At 34.3% G+C, this 15,183-nt stretch overlaps 1 protein-coding gene across 6 annotated transcripts in view; it reads right to left on the reverse strand.

The window, feature by feature from the left end:
* The window catches only part of LOC128209684 (pleckstrin homology domain-containing family H member 1-like), a 105,601-nt gene that overhangs the window by 39,410 nt on the left and 51,008 nt on the right, over positions 1-15,183 (reverse strand). The window contains exon 2 of one of the 6 annotated variants that reach the window (XM_052913839.1): positions 9,481-9,648. The exons of the other annotated variants lie outside the window; for them this stretch is intronic. Within the exon in view, the coding sequence (XP_052769799.1) occupies positions 9,481-9,528 (48 nt within the window). The 5' untranslated portion in view covers positions 9,529-9,648. The remainder of the gene's footprint in view (positions 1-9,480; positions 9,649-15,183) is intronic. 6 annotated transcript variants of the gene reach the window in all.

A 15,183-nucleotide genomic window follows, 5' to 3' on the forward strand; every position in this document is an offset into this window, starting at 1 on the left:
TACAAAATGAACATTGTCTACAAGCCTGGAAAAGACAATCCATCTGACTACCTGTCAAGACATCCATTGAAAGATGTTGGTAACGATAGAAACCTAGCAGAGGAATATGTGAATTTTATCGCTGAAAGAGCTGTTCCAAATGCTATGACATTAGATGAGGTAAAATCAGCATCGATAAGTGACAGTACAATAAGAAAGGCTATTGAGCTTAAAGAAAATGGAAAATGGTACGAAATAAAGACACTAAGTGATCTAAAAATAAACAAAGAAGAATTATCTGCACTTAGAAGTGTGAAGGATGAACTGAGTGTACACTGTGGAACTGTACTATTGAGAAATGACAAGATCGTTATGCCTAAATCGTTAAGAGCGCGGGCTATCAAACTGGGCCACGAAGGGCATCAAGGGGTCGTGCGAACCAAGAGCTACATACGTTCAAAAGTCTGGTTTCCTAATTTGAACGCTGATATCGAAACAGCAATAAAAGGTTGTTTGGCTTGTCAAGCAAATACAAAGGAACCGAGATCAAGAGAACCACTGAGAATGTCGGAAATGCCATCAGGCCCATGGATGAATTTAAGCGCGGACTTTTGTGGACCGTTACAAACTGGGGACTATTTATTAGTTATCGTTGATGAATATTCACGTTATCCAATTGTGGAGATAGTCAAATCAGTATCGGCGAACACTGTCATACCAGTGCTGGACAAAATAATAGCAATGTTCGGGGTACCAACAGTGATCAAAACGGATAATGGCAGTCCATTTAACAGTAATGCATTTTCAGATTATGCAAAATACTGTGGATTTATTCATCGAAAAATCACACCTAGGTGGCCGCGGGCAAATGCTCAAGCAGAGTCTTTTAATAAGCCCCTAATGAAATGCATCAAATCTTCACATGTAGAAGGAAAGAACTGGAAACAGGAGTTATTCCGTTTCTTACGCCAATACAGAGTGACGCCACATACGTCAACTGGTTTTACGCCGTTCCGTTAATTGTTTCAGCGGGAACCATCAACGCGATTACCAGATATCGCAAAACCAGAACAAGATGTTAGATTAGACGAACTCGCAAGGCGTAATGACGAGAAATCAAAATCCCACTCGAAAGAGTATGAGGACAGAAGGATTAGGGCAAGGGAACGTCACATGAGCATTGGTGACAAAGTGCTACTGCGAAATGAGACACCGTCTAAGTGCTCTACGCAGTTCAAACCAATGCCATATACGGTTACGGAAACAAAAGGACCTATGATCAGTGTAAAATGTGATTCAGGACATCGAGTTACACGTAATTCGTCTTTTATGAAAAAGGTTGAACCATCATTGGACGCCTCCAACATGGATATGAATAATAATGACGACGATCTTGGTGATGATCTGATCGATAATGATGGTGGTCAAAATACGACGGAGGTTCACACCCGACCAACTAGGGAACGACGACCTCCGACTTATTTGAGCGACTATGTGCGGAGTGTTGATAATAAGGTTTCATAGTGATATGGGCATAATAAACCCAGTGAAACCTGAAGATCGATGATATTTGATCTTTCGTGTGAGTTGTAAACATAAATGAGTACAAAATTATCTTATATTGTTTTATTATAGTTAATATTGATAAGGCGTTTTAAATGAGTTTTGACATATGAACATTTGATAAATTCTGAAACATTCAGTATATTTAAATTTCTCACAGTGAATATCTGCCAAAGACATACTTTAAAGTAAAGAAAAGAATGTGGACAAATTATGGACAATTTAGATGACAGACGATTTTCTTATATAACATTATTCTTTAAAAAAAAAAAATATGAATAAGATTGTGTACGTATGTGTAAATGTTTGGTATTGCTCATGTAGTAGAAACGTTTTATCTAGTAGTAGTAAATATAACCTTCGAACTGACCTCACCAGTATCAAGTTTCAATGAGTTACTGATTACCTTGGAATTTCTTAAACCCGTAAACACTATAGTTAAGTTCACAGAATCAATTCCACCAGAGTATGTTAATAATCTAATTATCAATTGCAAAGTTATCGATGTGGTTTGCAATATTAAGTTTTGATATATTCGTATTATAATTATAACATACATGTATTACTTTTAATTAATGATTGTTGTTTTTATATTTATATTTTTCAAATAACATTCAATCTGAATTGAGGAGGGATGTTGTGTCCTCAGTAGCCACTCTATATGTATGTGCATGTAATATGATACCGGGACTTCCGGAAGATATACTATCATGAATAAAGCTAGTGAACGGTCATCTGTTGTTTCTAAGAATATCTAATCCCCGAACATATCAATAATGATTTAGAATTTAAATCGTTATAGAGTACTGAAAATGATGTAATAATAACATAGTGTGTGTTTCCGATAAAACAAAAAATCTGAACATAAAATATCTGGCAGTCAGTGCAAGAAGTCAAACTTATCCGTTGCTTATTGCCAACGGGCATAGCTGGAATTAGAAGGATATTTTTCAGGACTGATTCTAAAATCAGTTCTTAGACCTGTTTTTTTGAAACATATAACACTTGTCAAATTTATCTTAATGCTCCCGAATTTTCTTTGGTGAAGTACATAAATGTAGATTTTGACTGTCTGTGTATCCGTAAGCCCTGTCAAACTTTGAAGTGAAGAGGAATTTCCATCAGGGCGTCGACTTTTTTTGGTTATTTTTTCTATATCAAAACCACATCACGGTAAATTGTCAAGGTACTATTTCGTTAAAAACACATTTGACCTCCTTATTATACCGTGTCTGAAACTTTGTTCAATGTTTGATTACTTCACAATGGAAAGGATATGCTTATACTGTGGGCAAAAGGTTAGAAATGGCCATTTAAACTTCTTTATTACACTGACATGTTTCATAAAATCCATGGGTTGATAATATATGCACCTCATATGCATAGATGCATTCGAACAAATATATACAATTAATTTCAATGAGCGCTTGAACTCCACAGTGTTGAGGTCAATATTTTCAGTCATTAAAAGGATCTTATAATTATGCTTTTGAAACTTTATGGTGATCTATCACCCTTTTTTCAGCCTATGAAATAGCTGACACAAGTAAGGTGTGTTTTGTCTTCATGATATAAGAAGATTTAAAAAATAAAAAAAATCGGAGAAAAATCCATTTTATTTTTATTTATTTTTCCTTCGGGACATTTTATGCATTTTATTTTTATTTTTATTTCCTCCTCCTTACCCAACTTTTTGAAAAATCTCCCGTAAATCTAAAGATAAAAAAACTCTGGCCCAATGTTCTCCATTAATTGCCAAGTTATGTAAGGGAATAATCTCTGATTCCTATCACAAATACATACAATAAGGGATCATATTCTCACTTTTTTTTCCATCATATACAACCTAATGTACCCATTTTAATTGACAACGTATGTTAGAGAATAATCTCAGATTTGTATCACCTACGCATACTAGGAAATGTTCCCACTTTTTTTGCCATCATATACAACCTAATGTTCTCACTTCAATTGCCATCACAATACAATGGCTATATTTTGCCACTGAAAAACCTGTCATGTGAATCTTTTAGCAGTACTTACAGAGGCCCACGTTAATGAAGCCCAGTATGAGACTACATGCTCAAATAATTGGACGTGTGTTCTTGCCAATCAAAATATATTACAATCAAGAACTACCTACTCCAGGGCTACTACCATAGCTCTTGGAAATTTCGTTGGTATCTATACATGTTAGTCATATCTGTCTTCTTTAGCAATATTCAAAGATGTATTGAATATATATTCTATTAAGTAAAATTAAATTGAACAATTAAGAGCGCTACCTAAATTTGCTAAAATTAACTTCATAAAGTTTGGATAAAAGTGCGCTTTTTTACATATCATTACCCTACGTCAAATATTTTTAACTGATTAGCATTTGAAATACATTTTAAGTAAATTACAACCTAATTATGTTCTAGACAAACTTTGTAGGACATTAATTGATAGTCAGCTTTTGTTCAATTTATTATCTTGGATATGTTAAATGAATTTTTCATAAGTAAATATTGCACGTTACAGGAAACTTTTCAAGGAAATGCATGCCATCTTAAAATCAATTAAGGAAACAAAACAAAAGAACTCCACCTACTCTTAAACATTACTGGCCAATACTGAAACACCCAGAATGCCTCCAGAAAATGTGAATATCATTTTTGGTGTTTGCACATATTTGTGGGCCAATGAGAATCGAGGATTTACCCCGTTAACTGTACCTCCATATTATTTGCAAAGAAGTTTTACCAGTTAATACAAATATTTATTTTTGTAGTCTTCATGATTTGGAACAGACGTCTATTTTCCATAGTTTGCTGTTCACTCTGCACATGTGCAAAGTAACTTTGAGTAACTAGGGGTCGCTCAAATATATAACCCTTGTGAATCTTTAAGGACATATATGGTACATGCATATTGAAATACAAGAAATGTATATTTCCTTACAAGGAGTATATACCATATTGGACTTTTTTTACTTCAAAATTTATATCGAAATTTGCTAAGTGATAGTTAGTGTTTATTTTTGGTCTTCTAACCAAATAAATAGGCTGCGCCAACTAGTAGAAGACCAAAAATAAATACTAACTATTAGTATCATCTAGTAAAATCCCATTTAATGTATATGGGAATGCATAATAAAGATGATTTATTTGTAAGGAAATGCAAAAAAACTAAAACGTGGGCTGAATCAACTGTTTGGGTTTATAATTTTAGGCTGGATGATGTGCTAATTGCTCTAACTGCACCAGAAGAGTCCATAATTGCACACCTAGCCCCTGCGAAATGTGACCATGGTTCACCATGTTCATCCATGGTCAACCATGGTCAATCATTGGTTCTACATAGTCAAACCAGGTTCTACTGGGTAACCATGGTCTTGAACCATGATTGACCATGGTTGACCAAGACCACAATATATAAACCATGGTCCACAATGATCAACCATGGTCTAACCAGGTTCTACTAGGTAACCATGGTCTTGAACAATGATGACCAAGATCACAATAAATAAACCAAGTTTAGTCAGCCATGATAGACCATGGTCTAATATAAGACAGTTATAAACCATGGTCTATTTCAAGTGAACATGGTCAACGTAACAGACCAATTGTTTGGCAGTTGACCATGATGGGCTTAAATGTAACCTTGTATACATTATAATTAAAACTTGTATTGCCAATTAAATACAGAATAAAATATAACTTAAACATTTCCAATTTTATTACACTTACCTGCTTTTTTTATCAGATCGTCCAAGATAGAGATAATCACAATGGGAGCTGGTATTGATCTCACTATTAGACAGTGTTATAAAAAATAACACTTCAACTAATAGAATTGAAGACCAGTGAGGGTACAGTATTAAATTAATCCAGGAAAAACATGCTGATGGTCTAATTGAATTCGTGGCTGTCCGAATTTGATGGTTGACGCAATATATAGAGATATCCTGAATTGCCCTATTTGCTAAAATACTTTAATTTACAAAACATCTTTGCCAGCACTGGTTAATTAGTTGTCAAACAGGTTTAAGGTATATTGTTTACAGGTTCACTAAACTTAAAACGACTCTACAATCATTGAAAATGACACAATCCGATGTCCGGTGTTGATGTTTTTTTCTCACCCACTTCCGGTATCGCTTACGGATCGCTTACGTCTTTATTAATTATAAATAAAATTAAAATAAAATTGAAAGGATAACGATCTCTATGAATGTGAAAATATTGCAATTAATTTGACAACTTGTTATCGATTGCCTCACATATATAACAAAATAGTCTTATTCTTTTACGGTTACGCGTTTTAGAAAACGCTCTTCACTGGCGGAGGTAATTTCGAACTTCAGCCGTGTTCGACAACGCGCCAAATAAATTAAGTGTTATTTCTTCGATTTTAGGTAAGTTAAAACAAAGTAATTGGTGTTATTAAATAACTATCTTTTACACTAATATTATTGTTTTAAACGACATTATAACATTTAAAAGTTGTGAGCAATAAGTTCTTTGTTATATGTTTTCGCGACAAATGTACAAAATACGTTTGTGTAGAAACACAGTTTAGCGAGTGTTTTTGAGTAGCATACAGCTAATTCTTCATTGTTATATATTTTTTAACAACTATTATATATGTTTCTTAAGGTAATTGTTAATGAAACTTCTGTTGAGCTAGTTTTTATCTAGAAGTAGGAACAGTTGTCAGTCATCTTTCATAGTTAATGATAGTTATTATTTTCAATATTTTTACCATAACATCACATTTTTCATGATCTCAAATCACTTATCCTGTGTTGCCAATTAATAAATTTGTCTATTCAGAAACTTGATGCTAAGTTAACGAGCCATGTTTGTCTTTTATTTTCACATTTTTGTTAACCTGTTCAGCCAAATAAACTGAAGTGTTGTTTCATCTATTTTAGCCAGCCTATAGCCTATAGGAGCTTGCAAAAACAAATCGTCCGTCCACACAAGAATCAGTTAGATTTCTGTGAAGGAGATCTCATTAAACAGAGAATGAGAAAAACATTCAAAGCCATAAATTGCCAAATCCCTCAGTAAGTTGATGTTTTTTAAAGCACATTGAAAGATTCTCATCCTGATTTAAAAACAAATATGGCATATGTGTGGAACTTATTTGCTATGCACATAGGTGACACCCTATGAATGTACTGTCCATGACAAAATCAAATTCAATAAAATTAAACATGATTATTGTGTATAGTTTGGTTATTTTTGCAGTTACCATTATTCATCATTAAACATGATTATTGTGTATAGTTTGGTTATTTTTGCAGTTACCATTATTCATCAAATAAAACATTTTGGAGTGGGTGGTGACAGACAGGAATGAGAATCTTTAAAAAAAAAATCAGACTCAATAAAAATGAGCTTTTTGGTTCGAAAAAATATAGTAAGCGGTCATTAATTAATATACCTGTGACATTGAAATTCGCACTGATTTAATAACCAACTCACCTTAAGTTATTGGCATTTTTTTGCAGTAAAAAACAATATTAGAAATATTTTTCAGGTTGGAAGATGGATGTCAAAGTCTCAGTCATAAGCCTCAACAGTTAAGAAAATGTCATGGTCGAATCATCTTTGTCATCAAATGTATTAAGGAAACGGACTGCAGTCTTCAGAGACTAACTGTGAATGTCAAGGACTGAATAAAGCAATATACTGGGACCTTACTTATTGTGTAAGACAACCGCCATTTGAGAAAGAAAATGAGGAAATAGGAGGAACATATTACCGCCCTGCAGTATAGAATCAACCCTGTGTTACAACTTCCATGTGAGTTGCTGCGGCATCAACATTGATACAGATGCCATTTTGGAAACTGTTAAAAAAGTTATGCCATCTTAATTAAAGAAGAAGTGAAAAACAGTTCCTGTATAGGGTAGGTTAACCTAAACTAGATGCTTAAAAAGTTTGTCATGTTGCAGTGATAAATAAATTTGAAACTTACAAAAGAACCCTAAAGAAGAAGAATCATCTTTAATGATTACATCACCCGGCAAGGAGTATACATAAAAAGTGAAAACTGTTATACATGGACTCTGGACTTCCTGACAAAACCATAAATATGTCATATTTTGTAATGATTGGTATTGTTTCATTTTAAATTTTTAAACCATTATAAAACATTTAGTGAAGTGGTGTTATAGATTTATGTGTGTTCAATTGCATAACTTATTTTTTTTTTTAATATCTTTCAAATGTTTTTGTTTTGTAAGGTTTTGTTCTGTAAATCTGTTGTTTTAACTGACCTCGAAGTAAATAAGTTGTAACATGGATATTGTTTCTAATTAATGTCACAGATCTTGCCCAACGCAAACATATAGAGCTATAAAAAATGTGTTGTGACTTGTGCTAAGCACTCAATATTAAAAGGGAAATATTTTTCCATATAAGTCAACAAATGTTAATGAATTTCCTACTATATCTGCTCTTAATTTTGGAATGATTTTGTATTTTAGCTACTTTATTCCAGGGGTAAACCATGGATATATTTTGGTGGTATTCCTCGCAAAGTTTACGGCTGGTATTCCAGTGGTATTGTGGAGTACCAGCCTTAAACCTTAAGTGGAAAACCACCAAAATTCACCGCTGATATACCACTGAAATTCCAGTGGTATACTGCCAAACTTTTTACTGGGGACCTCACCTGAACAATGTCTGAATATTTCTCTGAATACTGTCTGAGAAACTTGTCTGAACAACCCTCTGAATATTGTCTTACCAGTCTGAATTATGTCTGGATTGTTCCATTTTCAGCCATTTTTCAGCAGCTCAGCCAATATTCAGAAATAAAAGTCTGAATAAAAGTCTGAAATTTAACTGAGCAGTGTTGTCAGACATAATTCAGAAACATATAACAACGCTGATTTTTTCTGAATTAGTGTTACAGACTTTATTCAGCTTTTGCAATTTCAGGTTATCTGCACACATTCAGCAATGATTCAGATGGTATTCAGACAAATTTTCAGCAAAATTCAGCTAAATTCAGATGATATTGACAGACCATACTTTTTCATGAGGGAAGTTTAAGAAACTAACAGCACAAAAACTGCATTGTTGAGAATGCAGTTGAATTTGATGTAATTGTCTTATGGCTTATAGAAATATTTATCAGTCTAATACCTTAAACCCTAAATTATGCCTACTTTATTACACTACGTCCTAGTTGGTTTGGTAACCTGACAACATACATAGAATCTTTAACTGAAATAAAAAAGAGTTTATCCATTATTAGATTAACAGGTATGGTTTTTACATTATCTGTTTGTGATTATTGATTTGTTTAGCTTGCCTGAGCACAAAGTGCTGAAGGTGAGCTTTTGTGATCACTCTATGTCCGTCATCCGTGCATCACCAAGTAATATATGTCAGTCATGGTTTTCTGACCATGGTTCAACCTTGGTTGACCATTCTTTTCTGACCATGATTCAACCTAGGATGACAATGGTTTATAGACCATGGTTCAACTGTGGTTGACCATGGTTTATATACCATGGTTCAACTTGGGTTGACCATGGTCTGTCAAAACCATGGTTGTAGACTGTGGTCCATTTGTTATTTTGTTAAACCATGTCATAACCATGGTTTAACCATGGTTAAATAACCATGGATGAACATGGTGAACCATGGCCACATTTCGCAGGGGAGCTATTATCACACCCATAACAGGCGCGTTGCTGACTATATGCAAATACGCAGTTGCGTAATGAAATTTTTGTCAGGTCAAATGTTTTGTCATACCAAAACCCTCGAATTTGAAATAAAAACTGAAGGGGGGTATAGGGTGACGGGTTAACATGCTGTCCATCATCAATCTGTGTAATCCCAAATTGGCCCTTAAGCTACGCGCCTGCATAAAATCACAGCAAATTGTATTATTCAATACTACACTTAAATATATTATTAACCACCTTACCTTCTGTATTCTGTACCAAAGTGCATCCTTCCCTTGAAACGGTAACATCCTTTTATACACAGAAAACACTGAGTCTTTCACTGTTCACCATTTAACACCTCAGCCATTCATATAATATTGACTCAATCAAATGAAGGCTAAACTTTCCATATGTTATCAGCCAAAATGCTGTCAGAGCACCAGATTTCACAATGATTATAATATACTACTGTGAAATCATTAATGTTCGTGGGCATGAAATTTCGTGGTTTGCCGAAAAAAAACAATTTCGTGGGTACTTAAATTCGTGGATTTTCATTTTTGAAAAAAAAAATCGAAAATGCGATCGTCCTAGATCGTCTGCATAATATCCACGCGCTGGCCCGTGATTGCCGTCTTCTACGTCACTCGGTTTATGACACTCGCTAATGTGGTACGACATGCCAATTAGTGCATATACCCATGTCACTTATCGATTTAATTGGGAATAAAGGTAATAAAAGAAGATGTACCCTGATCATAAGTACAGGTAGGGGAAGCCATTTAATGCCAATTAAGAATTTTGCAAACTGTGAAAACACCGAAAAGGTGCGTATATTGTCACGTTCGGTGCTTAGTAACCTTCAATGTACTAGTAATCGATTAATTATTTCATTAAATAAATAAAATCGAGTACAGACACTCATCACGCACATCTTGTAAACTTGGAGATTTTCATTAACAGCACACGTTTAAACACGTGCTTATAACTGTCATTTGCTGCATAAAACACATTTAATTGATTTGGTTCATTATTTGTTAAAGGCAGTTATTATATATTAACAGAATAATGATCGTAAGTTATACAGTGAGACAGGTTTTAACACTGTATACTGCGACCTCTGTAAATAATATACTAGAGTATGTACGTAACAAGGCAATTGAAAAAGTGAATAAAGGGTTTATATTTCGTGGGATCTTGAATTCGTGGATCACCTAACCCACGAAAACCACGAACATTAATGCCCCACGAACATTAATGATTTCACAGTATACTTTCTCCTGCAAGCATATTATAAATGGCAATTTACTTATGCAACAGATTGCAAATATATTTGTATATAAATTATAGATATCAATATATCTGGCAGTGAAACGTTTTCGTCTGTAATTCCACTTCGGTTTACAATAAAAGAATATTCTATAATCATATATTCTACAAATAGTTTGCTAACCATTATTTGGGAGCAAAATGACAACATTGACTAACAATGTTCACAGAGAATAATGGAACATCTCTCTCCTACTCATCTTTCACACTTAAGAATAGGAAATAGAATGAATAATTCAATTAAATTTCTATATCCATCTCAAGTGACCCCAAACACAAGAGATGTTAATTGTATTTTCTTTTCACAGAAATGTGATCACAAAGCACTCCAACAGGACACAATATAGGGAAGAATTCCATAGAGCATGATTAGCTACATGCTGTACAGCACCAATTGATCCCTGATTATAGCATTATTCATTAATAGATCTGTGTCAGTGGTGAGTGGTGAGGCTAATTAGTACAAGCATTAACAATTAAGTAAGCTACATGTACTCCCCCCTCCACCTCATTGAACACCACTTGCAGCCTCATAGTGTTTCTTACACACATTCCTTACAGAATTCCATCCATGCTTAATTGGAGTGGAACTAGATGCAAAAAAAAACCTCATGTAAAAATGTGCCAATTCCTGACATCAAAATGACAACTCTAAATTAACCATTCCTATAATCACCCTTTCAAGCACTTAACAATATTTGAATAATTTTAATACAACAACAAAAATACACAATGCTTTTTAAAGTTGGAGAGCACAAACACTGCTAAGAAACAACAATGAAAGAAATCCATTGATTCAGCATTTATAACTCCTTTGAAGTTTCCCTCTGTTGCTGTAAAAGAAACAATAGAGACTGTTTTTCTCCCAGCTTCTGAAATACATTCTTTCTTATGCATTAAGGGAATGAATCTAATTTAGAATGCATCAAAAATCATGAAATATTACTCTCTTGTCTGTTTTCTTTCTTATGCTACAAGATTACTGTTGGCATTCGGTAAATAAAGAGAATGATGATGTGGAAACATATGGACCAAGGGCAAAATAGTGTAAATACATAAATTCCAAGTGATCTTGAAACTCATCTCAAATCAATGAAAACAAACTAAAGAAACTATTGAAATACAGTCTGAATTCATTTATTCCAAGAAAATAATACAGGAAGGGCAGTAATTCATTTTGGTTGTTCACACTTATGCCTGTCCTATTTGACATGCATACTTATTTATCTCCCTTTTATTAAAATTTGCCATTTTCTTGCATCTGTTATCTTAGTGTCAAGCATTCATAAGACATTAATCTTTTTTCTCTAATTTCTTCCCATATTGTAGTCTGCCTTCAAAATGAAGTGACTCCAGCATTTAACAGAAATGGCATTGTATTTCATTGCAATAATTTAGCACAGTTTTGCAGTTGCATATAATTAAACTGCACTTAAACTCAAAACTTGTAGTTACAGGATGCAGACAGATGCACTTCACTAACCATTCGTGGTGGGAACTATATAGTTATATTGTGTAAATAAAACTAAAAGTTTCATTTATCAATAATATTGTATAATATTTTTATGCACTTTCATCATTACAGATGCAAATATGGAAGCAGTATAAGTGTAATGAAATGTAAACAATCATCGATGTTTCAAATTAACTACCATTTATAACAGTAGTGTCAGAGTGACTGCAGGTTCAAGATTTACTACCATCTATTACAGTAGTGTCCGAGTGACTGCAGGTTCTAGATTATCTACCATCTATTATAGTAGTGTCAGAGTGACTGCAGGTTCTAGATTTACTACCATCTATTACAGTAGTGTCAGAGTGACTGCAGGTTCTAGATTTACTACCATCTATTACAGTAGTGTCAGAGTGACTGCAGGTTCTAGATTTACTACCATCTATTACAGTAGTGTCAGAGTGACTGCAGGTTCTAGATTTACTACCATCTATTACAGTAGTGTCAGAGCGACTGCAGGTTCTAGATTATCTACCATATATTGCTGGAGTGTCAGAGTGATGGCAGGTTCTAGATTTACTACCATCTATTACAGTAGTGTCAGAGTGACTGCAGGTTCTAGATTTACTACCATCTATTACAGTAGTGTCAGAGTGACTGCAGGTTCTAGATTTACTACCATCTATTACAGTAGTGTCAGAGCGACTGCAGGTTCTAGATTATCAACCATATATTGCTGGAGTGTCAGAGTGACGGCAGGTTCTAGATTTACTACCATCTATTACAGTAGTGTCAGAGTGACTGCAGGTTCTAGATTTACTACCATCTATTACAGTAGTGTCAGAGTGACTGCAGGTTCTAGATTTACTACCATCTATTACAGTAGTGTCAGAGTGACTGTAGGTTCTAGATTTACTACCATCTATTACAGTAGTGTCAGAGTGACTGCAGGTTCTAGATTTACTACCATCTATTACAGTAGTGTCAGAATTACTGCAGGTTCTAATTTAACTACCATATATTACAGTATTGTCAGAGTGACTGCAGGTTTTAGATTTACTACCATCTATTACAGTAGTATCAGAGTGACTGCAGGTTCTAGATTTATTACTATCTATAACAGTAGTATCAGAGTGACTGCAGGTTCTAGATTTACTACCATATATCACAGTAGTGTCAGAGTGACTGCATACCTAGATATACTACCAGCTATTGCTTGAGTGTCAGAGTGACAGCATGTTCTAGATTTACTACCATCTAAAACAGTAGTATCAGAGTGACTGCAGGTACTAGATTTACTATCATATATCACAGTAGTGTCAGAGTGACTGCATACCTAGATGTACTACCAGCTATTGCTTGAGTGTCAGAGTGACTGCAGGTTCTAGATTTACTACCATCTATAACAGTAGTATCAGAGTGACTGCAGGTACTAGATTTACTATCATATATCACAGTAGTGTCAGAGTGACTGCATACCTAGATGTACTACCAGCTATTGCTTGAGTGTCAGAGTGACTGCATACCTAGATATACTACCAGGTATTGCTTGAGGGTCAGAGTGACTGCATATCTAGATATACTACCAGCTATTGCTTGAGTGTCAGAGTGACTGCATATCTAGATATACTACCAGCTATTGCTTGAGTGTCAGAGTGACTGCATACCTAGATATACTACCAGGTATTGCTTGAGTGTCAGAGTGACTGCATATCTAGATATACTACCAGCTATTGCTTGAGTGTCAGAGTGACTGCATACCTAGATATACTACCAGGTATTGCTTGAGTGTCAGAGTGACTGCAGGTATCTATAACTGTAGTGTCAGAGTGACTGCATATCTAGATATACTACCAGGTATTGCTTGAGTGTCAGAGTGACTGCATATCTAGATATACTACCGGTACCATCTATTGCTTGAGTGTCAGAGTGACTGCAGGTATCTATAACTGTAGTGTCAGACTGCAGATCTAGATTTTGTGAACAGACATCAAGCATGGTCAGATCGATGAAACAGACTGAAAACTTAAAAGACCCCTCTGACTTGAAATGCTGACTTCCCTTGAAAATTTCTTTGAAATAATTCTGTGTACAAGTTCTAGACTTGCAATGACAGTGTAATTTTGTACTTCTAAAACACAGAATAACTCAATGTCTACCCATACTCAAGAAAAGAATAAATTTTCAACAAAGGATGGCAAAAAAATGTCATAAAAACTCCTTTTTCTAAAAAGTGTATCAGGTTACACTAAAGATAACTTTTTTAAAGAGAAATAAAATTATCGCTCAAGTATCAAACCTTTTACAAACTCATAACTAAATAATGACACAACATCGGCAAATCACTAAAAAACACTTCATATCAAATGTGAAAGAACTCATTCATGAAAATCTCAGATGAATGGATTATAATTTTGCTTGTAGGACACGAAAAAACGGCTGTGAAAATGACGATACGTCTTATTCAGCATAGATGAACAAGATAGGGTTTTATTATTTACACCTATTTAAACATTTTGCCTTGCGGTACATTAAACAATTTAGAAAGTTTTAATTAACAACCATAAAACCAGTTATATAATATCCTTCATAAAACTAGGTTGACTGCATAAGGGAAAATTGCCTGGGCTTTAAAATACAAAATACTTACACAGCATTTTCTTTTATTTATATATACATTTATATTGGTATAAAAAACAAACATGTAAAAAGAAATGAGACCAAATCAGGTTTTTTTCCCACCATCTTGGGATGGTTGTTGGTGATAAACATATCATCTCCACTAAATCCTAATTTTGCTTTGAAATGAACAAGAATGCTTTAACAAATAGACAGAAAAGACATATACGGTAACAGAATGTGATAAAGTGTTGTTGTTTTTAGCATTACACCAACTTTTTCATTCCAAAAAAATGCAGGGAGAGGGGTTTGGTCTAATTATTGAAAAAAAATCGAAAAAGACATTATGAATTTAATTTTCACATTTGGAAAAAATAATATATTTAAGTCTTTGGATTGTCCCCAAATTGTCCAGAGAACACACTGCACATTAAATTAAATGGCAATCAAAAAGGCATTTAAAAAGAAGGAAAGAAAAGGCGGGAGGGCAGATAGACAGGCAGACAGACAGACGGACAGATGGACGGATGAACGGACTGACAGGCAGACGGACAGGCGAACA

The sequence above is a fragment of the Mya arenaria genome, chromosome 11 (assembly GCF_026914265.1).
Source record: "Mya arenaria isolate MELC-2E11 chromosome 11, ASM2691426v1".
In the NCBI taxonomy this organism is placed as follows: domain Eukaryota; kingdom Metazoa; phylum Mollusca; class Bivalvia; order Myida; family Myidae; genus Mya; species Mya arenaria.